This window comes from Hypanus sabinus, chromosome 22, assembly GCF_030144855.1.
Source record: "Hypanus sabinus isolate sHypSab1 chromosome 22, sHypSab1.hap1, whole genome shotgun sequence".
Classification (NCBI taxonomy): Eukaryota; Metazoa; Chordata; class Chondrichthyes; order Myliobatiformes; family Dasyatidae; genus Hypanus; species Hypanus sabinus.
The window spans coordinates 13,864,889-13,880,444 of NC_082727.1; the positions used below are offsets into that span (position 1 = coordinate 13,864,889).

At 46.4% G+C, this 15,556-nt stretch overlaps 1 protein-coding gene across 1 annotated transcript in view; it reads left to right on the forward strand.

The window, feature by feature from the left end:
• The window catches only part of hpse2 (heparanase 2), a 461,866-nt gene that overhangs the window by 352,593 nt on the left and 93,717 nt on the right, over positions 1–15,556 (forward strand). The window contains exons 8-9 of the mRNA XM_059947076.1: positions 4,101–4,207; positions 5,545–5,659. Of these exons, the coding sequence (XP_059803059.1) occupies positions 4,101–4,207; positions 5,545–5,659 (222 nt within the window). The remainder of the gene's footprint in view (positions 1–4,100; positions 4,208–5,544; positions 5,660–15,556) is intronic.

The following is a 15,556-nucleotide window of genomic DNA, read 5'->3' on the forward strand; positions in this document are numbered from 1 at the left end:
TGACTTGGGTGGTGGGGGTCCTGATGATGGGTGCTGCTTTCCTGTGACAGCCCTTCATGTAGATGTGCTCAGTGGATTCAGAGGGCTTTACCAGTCATGCGTTCATGGTGAAAGGTGAAATATTTAAGTGGAGGAACTTCTTCTCAGATGGTGCTGAGGGTGTGAACGAGCTGCCTGTGGAAGTGGTAGATGTGGGTTTAATTGCATTTGGATAGGAATGTGGATGGGAGGGTTATGGAGGGCTGTGGCCAAGGTGTGGGTCAATGGCACTGGGTAGAATATTGGCACGGACTAAATGGGCAGAAGGGCCTTTTTCTGTACTCTAGTCCTCTGTGACTCCCCATTGCACAGGTTTCCAAGGTGCTAAAAAATCTGGTTAGTATGGAGTTAATTTGTTTAGTTTTAGTTTCATAATCGCAGAGCTTGAGACACAAGTACAAAATGAATTTCAAAGCAAGTCAGAGGTTGGATTAAGGTTTATTGTAATGTCTTGGAGTATGGAGAGCTGCGGTCCAGGTGTGGGTCAATGGGACTGGGCAGAATAACAGGTTAGCATTGACAAAATGGGCCGACAGGCCTCTTACTGTGCTATAGTGCTCTGTGACTCTATGAATCTGCCAGGAATGAAGGAGGAAAACTGCCATTCGATTAATGTGGAAATTAAAGTGACACCAGATGGCACATCGGAGCAGAATATTCTCACTCTCACCCTGCCCCACGTAGGCAGTGTCACTGTGAGAAATACAGCACGAGGAAGTGTTAGGCTGATTTACCACAGATTGTTGCTCGGTTATCTTAGACTTGCACAGCTTGGCAGTGCTAGTACAGCACTCCCTGCTTCTCTTCTCCTCTCTGGTCCATCAGCTCCTTCCTCCTTCCCTTTCTCACTTTCTCCCACAATCCACTCTCCTCTCCTCTCCTCTCCTATCAGATTCCTTCATCTTCAGCCCTTTATCTTTTCTATCTATCACCTGCCAGGTTCTCACTTCATTCTCCTTCACCCAGTTTCACCTATCACCTTCCCCTCTTTCTTATTCTGGCCTCTTCCCCCTTCCTTTCCAGTCTTAATGAATGGCCTTGGCCTGAAACACTGACTGCTTATTCCCCTCTAAAGGTGCTGCCTGATCTGCTGAGTTTCTTCAGCACTTTGTATGTGTTACTCAAGATTTCCAGCATCAGCATTGAGTTTCTTTTTCAGAATGTTTATCTGCATTTATTTGGCTTTCTTTCAGTGTCCAGCCGTTGGGAGTGATCCAAGCAGTATTTTGTAAAAAGGAAGCAAAGCAGTATCCTGCATTGCGTTTGTGTGTAGAAGAATATGATTTTATATTCAATTGAATATTCTAGCTGGAGTCTCAGTAAGATGTCTTTGGTCTGACTGATTGAAGAGACCTGGTGTTTTTTTTCCTGATCACACATGTCACAGCCACTCTTTGACTATTCAGTCCTACAACAAATTCACCGTCTCACAATTGCTCTCTAAAGGGCTGTGAAGCCTTGTCAGTGTGAGGGGCAGAAGACGGCGTCCCTTCATCGACCGAGGCAAAGCATCCAGTAGAAGAACACACCAGTTCACTGCTAGAAACTTGAAGCTCGCAGCCCTTTGATCCTAAACACTGTTGATGTAGACAGGGGTATGTAACCTGCCTTCCTTCCAGATTCAGAGTTATTTATCACATGTACATCAGAAAATGTGGCAATTATGTTAACAACCAGCACATCCAAGGGTATGCTGGGGCCAACCTACAAGTTTCTGCACACATTCCAGTGGCAACATAGCATGTCCACAGTATTCCACTGGACAACACAAGCAGCAACTACAACAAGATGACAGAGAAACAAGCCCCTTTTATATTTCTCCTAGCCACTTACACACCCAGACAGGCGTCCAGTCTCCGGGCCTCCAGTCTCAGACTTTAAAACCTTGGCTGTCCAACATTGAACTTCACATCAGGGAGATGGTTGCATGTTTGACCCTCAGCTCTCAACTTCTGGACTTGCATGGACCTCTGACCCCGTGCCTTCGTGGTTCCTTCAGACCCTTCTGATTCTTTCAAGCTTCGACCTTCGTCTTTGCCCTCCAGACTTCACTGGGTGCAAAACTTGGGCCTCTGCTTCTGACCCCTGAAACCAATGACCAGCTCTTTCGTTTTGTTGACATTGAGGGGAACGTACCCAGCAGCTGTGTATCTGCAGTCCTCTGTGGAAGTGAGTGACCTCTCTGAGTGAAGACATTTCCCCAGAGACATTCCTCCTTGTTCTGGACTCCCTGACCAGGGGGACAGCCATCTAATATCTGTCCTGAGCCTTGGAAGAATTGGTTTCAGTGAGGTTGGTAGCCCTCAAGATATCAGTTCACTCCTCTCTCCAGCAAGAGGTTAGGAGAGTTAAATAATTCATTTTCTCCCAATGTCCATATCACAAAACATGAGTGATCAGGCTGTGCTGATGCAGGGAGAAAGAACTGAGATAACGATTCAATTCTCCTGACTCTGAGAAGTTTGACTAGCTCTGCCCACTCTGTCCCCCTCCATTATCCAACCTCCCCCTTCCACCCACACTCTCTCTCTGATAGACAACCTTTGAGAACCAGTCATACAAGGTGTGAACTTTTATAGAGAGATACATTCTGGGAACAGGCCATTCAGCCAAGCAAATTCATTCTGTTCATCAAGGAACATTTTTACCCCAATCCCACCTGAACCCATTTTATTCTCCCAAACTTCCATCAGGTACCTCCTCGATTCTACTGCTCTTCTTCACTCTAGGGGCAATTGACAGCTGGCAATTATCCTACCAATCCACACTATCAAGAAAACGTGCTGTCAAACCCATGCTGTCACAGTAAGAGCATGCAAACTCCAAGCAGACAGCTCCTGAGGTCAGTATTGAACCCTGCTCGCTAAAGTAGTGAGGCAGTGGCTCTACCACCGTCCCACTGTGGCTGGATATACAATGGGTGCCAGCGCCCTGCCTAACAGCATCACGTGCCCTGCCTGATGGATTCATGGTGGCATGATTGTCTCAACCTAATGGAGAAAATTTTCAGTGGATTTCTCAGATGCAGGGGGTGTTGAATGTAGATATTCAGATTGAAGGAGGGTGGGAACGTGGAGGACTCAGTCTGTTCATCACCAAAGTATTCCATGTTTTAACTTCTATCGAGCCATATGGCAGGATTCACATCTAAGCTGGTCCCATTTGGCCCACATCCCTCTAAACCTTCTTATTCATACACTTCTGCAAATATTGTTAATGTATCTGTGCCAGCTCATTCCATGCGTGCACCATCTGGGTGAAGAAGTTGCCCTTCAGGTAGCTGAACCCCAGTGAGTGGACACTCACAGGAACTTTGCTGCGTAGACATCGGAAAGGTTGGTGCTCCCTCCAGTGCCTCTTGCTTTAAGCCTGTGCTGTCTAGTTCCTGATTCTCCAACTTTGGGGGTAAAAAGCCTGTGCACGTTGACTATATCCATGCCCCTCATGATTTGATAACCACCGCTAGATCACCCCTCAATCTCCTACACTCCAGTGGAGGACGTCCCAACCTGCCCAAGTTCTCTCCCTAACTCAGCCCTCCAGCAGGCTGCCCCGAGCACATTGCTAGGCTGCGTTGCTTGTTTGTGCATTACATGTGATCAATAAATGAGTCTGAATCAACAGCCTCATAAATCTCTGCAATCTTTCCATCTTAATGCATCACATCCAATGCAGGGTGACTAAAGCGGAACACAAAATACGTATGGCCCCATTAATGACTGCAACTTAACATCCCAATGTCTATAGTCAATGCTCTGAATAGCAAAAGCCAGCATGGCAGAAAAGCCTTCCTTACCACCCTTTCAATGGATGCTGCCTGACCTGCTGAGTTCATCCAGCTTTTGTGTACGTTCCTTACCACCCCGTCTGCCAGCGACGCCACTTGCAGAAAATCATGTACTTACATTCCAAGGTCCCTCTGCTCTACAAAGCTCACCAGGGCATATAACATCAGCTGTCCTTGAGCCCAATACTGAAATTGCTTGGGATCATTGTGTTAACTGGACTATGCTTTGTTGTCTTTTAAAGTGCCAAATGACACTATTATTTCCTTCCAACAGATTGTGAATTCTCATGCACCGGGGAAAAAAGTCTGGCTTGCAGGGGTTGGCCCAGCCTGGGCTGGAGGGACAACCAACCTTTCTGATACGTATGCAGCAGGGTTTCTGTAAGTATCCACTCTCTGGCTTTAAATGCTTGAGCCAATGATTGGACAGGTATATTTAGGGACATTGGGGAAATTTAAGATACTCTTAGCTGTAACAACAGATGGAAGAAAAATGGAGAAATTTAAATGATTGAAGTGACTAGAGGGCACAGTGACAGAATAGAAGGATGTCCTTTTAAAACAGAGATACGAAGGAATTTCTTTAGCTAGAGAGTGGTGAATTGGTGGAATTTGTTGTCACAGGCAGCTGTGACGTCATTGGGTATAGTTAAAGCAGAAGTTGATAGGTTCTTGATTAGTAAGGGTGTTAAAGGTTACGGGGAAAAGGCAGGAGAATGAGGTTAAGAGGGAAAATAAATCAGTCAGATTCGATGGGTCAAGTGGCCTGACTCTGTTCCTATGTGTTAAGGTCTAACTGTCAGAACAGCAGTATATCAAAATTAATTAATGTATTGAGTTACTAGATAGGTTAAGAAATATGTCAATCTGATTCCTACCTGAAAGAAAAAAAAATTAAGCAACCTCAAAATATAATTTATAGCAAGTCCGGGGAGTATAGGTACAGTTAGGGAAATTTAAGAGAATTTTAGATGTAAGAATGGATGTAAGAAAAATGAAGGGCTATGGACTGTGTACGATTGATTGTGGGTTGACGATTTCATACTGTGCTGTACTGTAGTACACCCGGTGGCAACTTTATTCAGTACCTCCTGTATCTAATAACGTGGCCACTCAGTGTATGTTTGTGGTCTTCAGCTGCTGTAGCCCATCCAGTTCGAGTTTAAACGTTTTCTGTGTCAGAAGTGCTCTCCTGCACACCGCTGTTGTAACGTGTGGTTATTTGAGTTATTTCACCTTCCTGTCAACTGGAACCGGTCTGGCCATTCTGCTCCGATCTCTCTCAGTAACAAGGTGTTTCCATCCACTCACTGGATCTTTTATGCTTTTTGCACCATTCTCTATAAACTCTGGAGATGGTGGTGTGTGAAAATTCTAAGATACTCAAACCATCCCATTTGGCAACAACAATCGTCGAAGCATGGTCGAAGTCACTTAGGTCACATTTCTTCCCCATCCAGATGAACAACAACTGAACCTCTTGACCGTGTCTGCGTACGTTTATACGCTGAGCTGCTGCCACATGATTGGCTGATGGGACTTTTGCATTAACAAGCAGGTGTACCTAATAAAGTGGCCACTGAGTTCCCTTGGATTTCTCCCACTCACCTTAAATCTGTTCGCTCTAATCATCCCCCCCCCCCCCCCCCGTGGGAAAGATATTGATTATCATTTATTTATGACCCACATGATTTTACAAATGTCTTCTGTCCACACAGCTGGTTAAATACACTGGGAATGTCGGCCAAACAGGGGATGGATGTGGTGTTTCGCAATTCATTCTTCGATCACGGATACAACCACCTGGTGGACCAGAACTTCAACCCATTGCCGGTAAGCGGGGAGAAATCTTTAGTTCATATTGCCTTGCCTCCTGAGCAGTTTACTCATCTGTGGGTAGGGTGACCAGGGGAAAAGATAGTACTTGATTCAGCTCATGACCATCACCACCCATCTTCTGTCCAGAAACTTGTGTAGTGACTGTAGGGAGTCACAGTTTATAGGCATCCGTTAGTCTCTTGAGACCATGTATTTGCGCCTTGGCGGGGTTGTATACGAGACTGGCTGTTGCCCAAGCTGGGGTCCTTCCCCTCTCCATGCCACCGATGTCCAAGGGGAGAGCACTAGGACCCAAGCAGCTTGGCTGCCGGTGTTGCTCAAGGACACAAACACGCTGCCTCAGCCGAGGCTCGAACCAGTGACCTTCAGATCACTAGACCGATGCCTTATCCACTAGGCCAGGGGTCAGCAACCTTTACCACTGAAAGAGCCACTTGGACCCGTTTCCCACAGAAAAGAAAACACTGGGAGCCGCAAAACCCGTTTGACATTTAAAATGAAATAACACTGCATACAATGTTTTGTTTTGCCTTTATGCTATGTATAAACAAACTATAATGTGTTGCATTTATGAAATTGATGAACTCCTGCAGAGAAAACGAAATTACATTTCTGCATGCAACAAAAACATTTTGACCTCCAAAAAAAAGACGTTGGGTTGAAGGTTACTTTTAAGTAAAATACTCAACGTCTATTTGAGTCCTTCTTGTATTTATGAAAAACGCCAAACTTAAATTTGCCGCCAGCAGCAAACCAAAAATAACGTCAGCCAGCTGTCAACCTGAAAAATAAAAGGACTATTTCACTGAACAATGAAAACATATGAATATACGCAAAATAATAGGCAATTAAAATATTTATCATCCTTGTTCAGATTGACTCACACCTGCCAATGCAGTCGTATTCAGTAGGGATGGATCGATGCTTAGGGGAGTGACCGGGAAGGATAATGTGTTTTTTTCCTCTCTGAACTCACAGAAGCGTTTCCCAAACGATGTTTGCATTGCGATGATTGCAGAATGTAAATACTCCGAATTTATCAAGTCGTGACCTTGTTTGAACTCTCTCAAATTGGGGAAGTGAGACAATGTGCCTTTCTGTAAATCTCTGGCAAGCAACGTCAACTTGCGCTCGAATGCCAAAACATCCTCCAACATGTGCAGGGCTGTACGTCCTTACCCCGTTGAAGAGCTGTGTTCAGCGTGTTCAGGTGCGCTGTCATGTCTACCATGAAGTGTAGCTTTTCCAGCCACTCTGGCTGTTCCAGCTCAGGAAAGGTGAGCCCTTTGCTGCCCAGGAAAGTTTTCACTTCTTCCAGACACGCGACAAAGCGTTTCAGCACCTCCCCTCTGGACAGCCAGCGATAAAAACACGTTGTAGCGGTGTGCTACACGCAGTCAGTAAACTGCAGTCAAAGATAGCTTTATTCGAACTAAACAGCCTTGCTTTTAAGCCTCCCTCAACCCGCCCCCCATGGGCGCGGATGCTGCAAAAGACACGTACTCACAAACCCCCGTAGGCTATCTCCCTTAGCCTGAACGCTGGCTAATTGTGAGCCGGTTCGGATGTGTCAGGAAATGGGTCGCCACAACGTCTTATTTAGATTGTACAAGATCACCATAATCTTCAAATTTAGATTTACATTTCAAAAACTAACAAACTAACATAAAATACATTTTAATTAAATACTGACCATGTAGCGGTGTGCTACACGCAGCGCTAAAATTACGACACGGAGTCGGTAACTGCAGTCAAAGGAAAAAACTTTATTCGAAATCTTCAGCCTCACTTTTAAGCCTCACTCAACCTGCCCCCATGGCGCAGAGGCTCCAAAGCTCTGTGCTCGCAAACCCCCGTAGGCTATCTAATTGTGAGTCGGTTCGGATGTGCCAGGAAAAGGGTCGCCACAACCAATTATTTCTCAAAGCAACAGGGAGCCGCAGCACAGACGTAAAAGAGCCACATGTGGCTCCGGAGCCGCGGGTTGCCGACCCCCGCACTAGGCCATGCACCAACACAAGGAGTCACAGTAACACTATGGTTAGTATTACACCATTACAACACCAACTACTCAGTTTCACTTCTTGCCACTCTCTGTGACGAACTTGCATGTTCTCCCTGTTGGCTGTGTGGGTTTCCTCCGAGTGCTTTGGTTTCCTCCCACGTTCCAAAAGAAATAAGAGTTTGGGATAGTGAGTTGTGGGCACGCTATATTGGTGTTGGAAGTACAGAGATATTTGGGGGCTACCCCCAATACATCCTTGAAGTGTTTTGGTTGTTGATGCAAACAGCGCATTTCACTCTATGTTTCAATGTACGTGTGACAAATAAAGCTCGTCTTATGGTTTAGAAGTCTTCCCTTCCTGTCCTTCGTAGAGAAGTTCTTTCAGGTCAACACCTTTGACCACAGGGCCATCAGGCAGTGGTCAGCAAGTAAGGTCCTGCAGGCACTGCAGGAGAAGGATGTGATGGACACAGTGGGGTAGTTCCCTGAGCAGACCGTCCAGTTCATCTGGCAAAATGCCTCATCGCCAGACCTCACCAACAGGCACCAAGACCTCTCCTAGCCGGTGGTGAGAGGGGCCCTCCCCGTCCGATCCCTCCTGTATGCCCGGAATGTCGTCTCCACACCCCTCTGCCCACGGGAGGACTGCAGTGACGAGGAGTCGGTGACCCACCTCTTTGCACACTGTGGGTTCGCGGAGAAGGTGTGGAGGAGGATGGAACGGGTGGTGTCGAGGTTCATCCCCAGCAGCTGCGTAACAGAGGACTCTCTGATCTATGGGCTGTTCCTGGGGACGCACACTGAGACCAACATCCGGTGCTACTGGCAGATCTTCAACTCGGTCAAAGACGCTCTTTGGTCAGCCCGAAACTTGATGGTCTACCAGCACACGGAGATGTCCATAGGGGAAATCTGCCAACTGGCACATTCTCGGCTGCAGGAGTACGTGCTGAGGGATGCACTCAAACTCGGTGCAGCCACCACAAGGACCTGGTGGGGAAGGACCACAGTCTAGGGTTCTTCTCCCGTGGGTTCTGAAGGGTTCTTCTCTCCATAAACACTACATCTACTGCTCTACCTTCATCAATGTGTTTAGTCACATCCTCAAAAAATTCAATCTGGCTTGTAAGGCATGATCTGTCTTTGACAAATCCATGCTGACTATTCCTAATCATATTATACCTCTCCAAATGTTCATAATTCTTGCCTTTCAGGATCTTCTCCATCAACTTACCAAACACTGAAGTAAGACTCACTGGTCTATAATTTCCTGAGTTATCTCTACTCCCATCCTCGAATAAAGGAACAACTTTCACAACCCTCCAATCCTCTGGAACCTCTCCTGTCCCAATTGATGGTGCAAAGATCATTGCCAGAGGCTCAGCAATCTCCTCCCTCACCTCCCACAGTAGCCTGGGGTACATCTCGTCCGCTGCCAGTGACTTATCCAACTTGCTGGTTTCCAAAAGTTCCAGTACATCGTCTTTCTTAATATATGTGCAGTATGCTCAAACTTTTCAGTCCACTATAAGTCATCCCAACAATCACCAAGATCCTTTTCCATAATGAATACTGAAGCAAAGTTTTCATTTATTACCTCTGCTATCTCCTCCAGGGCCATACACACTTTTCCACTGTCACACTTGATTGGTTCTATTCTCTCACGTCTTATCCTCTTGCTCTTCACATATTTGTAGAATGCCTTGAGGTTTTCCTTAATCCTGCCCATCAAGGCCTTCTCATGGCCCCTTCTGACTCTCCTGATTTCATTCTTAAGCTCCTTCCTGCTAGCCTTATAATCTTACAGATCTTTATCATCAGCTATTTTTTTGAACCTTTTGTAGGCTTTTCTTCTCTTTTTGACTAGATTTATTACAGCCTTTGTACACCACGGCTACCATCTGTACCCTACCATCCTTTCCCTGTCTCATTGGAACGTACCTATGCAGAACACCACTCAAATATCCCCTGAACATTTGCCATATTTTTGCCTTATGTTTCCATGAGAACATCTGTTCCTAATTTATGCTTCCAAGTTCCTGCCTGATAGCTTCAAATTTCCCCTTACTCGAATTAAACGCTTTCCTAACTTGTCTGTCCCTATCCCTCTCTAATGCTATGTTAAAGGAGATAGAATTGTGATCACTGTCTCCAAAATGCTCTCCCACTGAGAGATCTGACACCTGACCTGGTTCATTTCCCAATACCAGATCAAGTGCAGCCTCTCCTCTTGTAGGCTTATCTACATATTGCATCAGGAAAACTTTCTGAACACACCTAACAAACACCACCCCATCTAAACCCCTTGCTCTAGGGAGATGCCAATCAATATTTTGGAAATTAAAATCTCCGACCACGGCAACCCTGTTATTATTACACCTTTGCAGAATCTTTCTCCCTATCTGCCCCTTGATGTCCCTGTTCCTATTGGGTGGTCTATAAAAAACATCCAGTAGAGTTATTGACCCCTTCCTATTTCTAACTTCCACTCACAGAGACTCCGTAGACAATCCCTCCATGACTTCCTCCTTTTTTGCAGCCGTGACACTATCTCTGATCAGCAGTGCCACGCCCCCACCTCTTTTGCCTCCCTCCCTGTCCTTTCTGAAACATCTAAAGCCTGGCACTCGAAGTAGCCATTCCTGCCCCTGAGCCATCCAAGTTTCTGTAATGGCCACAACATCATAGCTCCAAGCACTGATCCACACTGTAAGCTCATCCGTTTTGTTCATAATACTCCTCGCATTAAAATAGACAAATCTCAAACCATTGGTCTGAGCGTATCCCTCCTCTATGATCCAGAAATCTGAATCCCTGCCCCCTGCTCCAATCCCTCAGCCACACATTTATCCTCCACCTCACTCTATTCCTATACTCACTGTCGGGTGGCACAGGCAGTAACCCTGAGATTACTACCTTTGCAGTCCTGCTTCTCAACTTCCTTCCTAACTCCGTGTAGTCTGTTTTCAGGACCAACTCCCTTTTGCTACCTATGTCGTTGGTACCAACATTGGCCACAACCTCTGGTTGTTCTTCTTCCCTCTTCAGGATATTGTGGATGTGATCAGAAACATCCTGGACCTTGGCACCTGGGAGGCAAACTATCATCCATGCTTCTTTCCTGCGTCCACAGAATCACCTGTCTGACTCCCTAACTATAGAGTCCCCTACGGCTGCTGCCATCCTCTTCCTTTCCCTTTGCTTCTGAGTCACAGGGCCAGACTCTGTGTCAGAGGCTCAGCCACTGTTGCTTCCCCCAGGTAGGACATCTCCCCCCAACAGTACTCAAGCAGGAGTACTTATTGTTAAGGGGTACAGCCACTGGGGTACTCTCTAGTGACTGACTCTTGCCTTCCCTGTCCTGATTGTTACCCACTTATCTGTCTCGTGAAGCCCCTGTGTGACTACCTGCCTACAGCTCCTCTCCATCACCTCCTCACTCTCCCTGACCAGGCGAAGGTCATTGAGCTGCAGCTCCAGTTCCCTACCACGGTCCCTCAGGAGCTGCAGCTCAGTGCACCTGGCGCAGATGTGACCGTCCGGGAGGCTGGGAGTGTCATGGACTTCCCACATCTGATACCCAGTACAGAACACCGGCCTCACACACATACTTCCTGTTTCTATTCTTCACGAGTAACTGACCTTGCCTCGATCTGTTATTGCCTAAGCCCCATTGAGCCAAAGACCTCCTACTCTGTCCCCCTCTACTCTGTCGCCCACTCTGTAAAGCTGTCTCCTTTAAACTCTTCTCACTGTTTAACTCACTGACATCCATGCGATTGCGCAGTCGTGCCTCGATTAAAAATCAGTTTTAAAAACTACACATTAACAAAATGGACAAACAACCATTGGTAAAAGACAGCAAGAAAGCTGAAACAATAATAACAGATGAATATTTATTAAATACTATTGAGAACAGGGGTTTGCAGAGTCTCTGAAAGTGAGTCCTTAGACTGTGAACTCAATTGGGACCTCAGTGTTGGGATGAGTGAAGTTACCCACTTTGTTTCCGGAGCCTGATGGTTGAAGGGCAATAACTGTTCCTCAGCCCGGTGGTGTGGGACCTAAGGTTCCTGCATCCCCTTCCTGATGGTAGCAGAGAGATGGTGGAGGTTCTTGATGATGGATGCTGCTTTCCTGCAATAACACTCCTTGTAAATGTGCACCCTTGTGGGGAGGGCTTTATCCATGATAGACTAGGCTGTGTCTGCTACTTCTTGTAGGCCTTTCCGTTCAAGGGCACTGGCATTCCCGTACAGACCATGATATAAGCAGTCAATATGCTCTACACCAGACATCTATAGAAGTTTGTCAAAGTTTTAGATGATGTGCTAAATCTTTGTGAACTTCTAAGAAAGTAGAGGCACTGCTGTGCCTTCTTTGTAATGGCATACACGCTGGACCCAGGAATGATGGTCGAAATGATAACTTCCCTTCCCTTCCTCGGAATGTGACAGATATTCACCCACCCTTCCCCCAACCTGACAGCACAAACAAAGTTTAGAATTATGACTGCTGTTTCCAGACAGTGGAATTGGGGGGGGGGGGGGTGCTGGGGGAGAGTTGGGTGGTAGGGTCATTGGGAGGGTGGGGAGAATTGGACAGTTGAGGGACAGATGGGATGTTAGGGGAAATTTGGGAGGGTGAGGGAGACTGGAAGTTGAAGAGTGACAGGCTGGGAGAGAGGAGAGAGGTGGTGGAGATTGGAAGATTGAGGGAGAGGTCGGAGGGTGGGGGAGAGTGGGGGTGGTTCGGGTTGAGGGAAAGTTGGGGTGGGGAGAGTTGATGTAGCAGGGAGAGATGGGGTGTGGGGAGAGTTAGGGTGAGGGGATATTTGGGGTTTGGAGGAAGATGGGAGCAGAAGAGTGTTTGGAGGTTTTTGAGTGGTGGGAGAGAGTTGGGGTGGGGGAGGTGGAAGGGTGGTGTAGTTGGGATGGGAGAGAGTTGGGGTGGTGGGGAGAGATGGGGTGGGGGAATTGGGGTGGAAGAGAGTTGGGGGTTGGGAGAGTTGGGAGGGTGGGGGTACATGGGGGATTGAGGAGAGTTGGGGGGGGGTTGAAGGGTGGGAGAGAACTTCGAGAGGCAACAATGCTTTCACATGTATTGGTAAGTTATATTGGGTTTTTCCAATATGCAAGCAGGCTTTTTCCACTGGGGCCAGGGGAGAAAAAAAACCAGAGGACGTGGTTTAAGGGTGAAGGGGGAAAAGTTTAAAGGGAACTTTGGGGGGGGGGGGCTTCTTCATGCAGAGAGTGGTGGGAGTGTGGAATGAGCTGCCAGATGAAGTGGTAAATGTGGGCTCAATTTTAACATTTAAGAAAAACTTGGACAGGTACACGGATGAGAGGTGTATGGAGGGATACAGTCCAGGTGCAGGTCGGTGGGACTAGGCAGAAAAATGGTTCGGCACAGCCAAGAAAGGCCAGAAGGCCTGTTTCTGTGCAGTAATGTTCTATGGTTCTATCCTGGCAACGCTACACAACGCACTGCTTTCATTCTTCACTCGTAACAAGGGGGATGCCATTCAGATCTATCTATTTATCACGTGTACATTGAAATATACAGTGAGATGTGTCATTTGCGTCAACAACCAACGAAGTCTGAGATATGCTGGGGGTGGCCCACAGGAGGCAACATGCCCACTGTGTTCATCAGAATAGCACAAACAGCAATGACAACAAAACTAACAAGACAATAGCTACGAAACAAGCCCCTTTCCCACCGCCCCATCCTCCCACCTAGTCACACACACAGACAGGCCTCCAGGCTTCCTTGACCCCAGACTCTCAGACACTGGGCCTTCAGCCTCTCCACCCTGATACTAGCTCCCTCTATGGGAACTCTTGGGCAAGAGGATGCCCAAATTTGTGATGAGTAAATGCTGGGATTTATTGGTGTTGAGTAACACACAAAGGCACTGGGGTAACTCAGCAGCTGAGGCAGTGTCCGTAGAGAGAAATGGATGGTCCCATTTTGGTTCAAGACCCTTCATCTAGACTGGGAAGAAATAGGGGTGATGTTTGGTTTGAAAAGGTGGGGGGAAGATGCTGAGCAAGAGTTGGTGAGTGATAGCTAGATCCAGGTGAGTAAAGGGAAGGTAATGGGCAGGTGGGGGCTGGGGGAGAGTGGGAATGAAGCAAGAATCTGAGAGGTGAGGGGGGGGATGACGAAGATGAAACCTGATCGAAGTGGAAGGTGGGAAGGGGAACCATTGCGGGGGCCATGGGCAGATGGAGAGGACGGGGAAAAGAGATGGGGAGCGGGATGATAGAGAAAAGAAATGAAGTGGGGGATGGGACATAGGGGGAGCGGTTACTGTAAGTTTGAGAATTTGATGTTGGTGCCAATAGGTTGGAGATGGCCCAGGTGGATTATGAAGTGCTGCTCCTCTACCTCACACTTAGCTTCAGCTGAGCTGTGGAGGGCGCTGAGCACAGCTGGTTTGGGAGTGGGACACGGGGGTAAAATGGCAGGTCACCTTGGTGCTGACCTTATCCATTTCAAACACAAGAGGTCCTGCAGATGCTGGAAATCTTGAGCAACACATGCAAGATGCTGGAGGAACTCAGCAGGTCAGGCGGCACCTATGGAGAGGAAAAAGTAATCAATCTTTTGGGCCAAGACTAATGAAGGACCTGTAACATTGTACTTACTCCTCTGTACCTGTATGCATCCCACGGGACAGAACATCCCCTTAACCTTTGACTTGGACATTAGCCGCCTTCTTTCCAATATTTGTATTAGTTTCTACATAGAAGAATACAGAGTGCAAAGATGTGTATATAAAAGGTCAAAAAAGATTTTAAAAAACTACCAATTACATTATATCTGTTCATAATCTCATTACCCTGTATTCATGAAAGTTTATCAATATACTTTACCAATATATCAGTATCTACTGAAATATACTATTTTATTACAAGAAAAGAATCACAAGAAAAAAGAATCAACTTGGAGATTAGCCTAAAGAGCCCATTGTCCCTTTGTAACGTTATTCAATGCATACAGTATGCCTTAAAAATAACCCCCAGCTCCTGAAGTAACCTTTGGAAAGCTCCCTCCTTTAATACGAGAAACGTCGTGAATTACATCTTCTGCTACAGAACAGTTCTCCCTGTTGGAAAATACCACACCTGTAATCCAGTAACTCATCTGAATGGTAGAGATCGATTTTGTTGAAAGGCTAGTTTGTATGGTTTCTCATCAGCTAAGGGTGCAAATAAAATGACGCGCTAGTATTTAATGTTTCAAACATTCCAAGATTCAGAGTTTAGCTTAGTTTGTTACTTGTGCATCGAAACATAACAGTGAGATGCGTTGTTTTGCATTGACGACAAACACGGCCCAAGGATTGTGCCGGGGACAGTCCACAAGTATCAAAACGCTTCTGGTGCCACTAACCTCAAACTATACGTCTTTTGACTTCCTTAATATCACATATCTTTCTCACCTCTCTAAACCAGCATTGACTGGAGGGATAATGATTCAAAGCTTTCCTGGGCTATGATAGAAGTTGAGGGGGCAGGATTGAGGGGATAGCACAATTAAAAATAAATAAATATACATTCCTGATTCTAATTTATATATTGTAGAACAACAAATTTCATGACATATGTCAGTGATAATAAATCTGATTTTGATTCTGACACCAAAGTGCTTACATGAGCAGGATGGGCCAAATGGTTTTTCTCCCTATCATATGATTCTATGAGACTAACTCCAGGAGTTTAAAAAAAGGAAATGGCAGTGATTCCAAAAGCACCAGATCTAATGTCTCCTGGTTTTTATGTGAGTAAGATTCAAGTCCCTGCAAATGAATGGAGGTTGGAGGCGCGATGTCTGAGAGTCCAGGGCCGAGGCCCAGTGGCCCAAAGGTGATCTCTCCT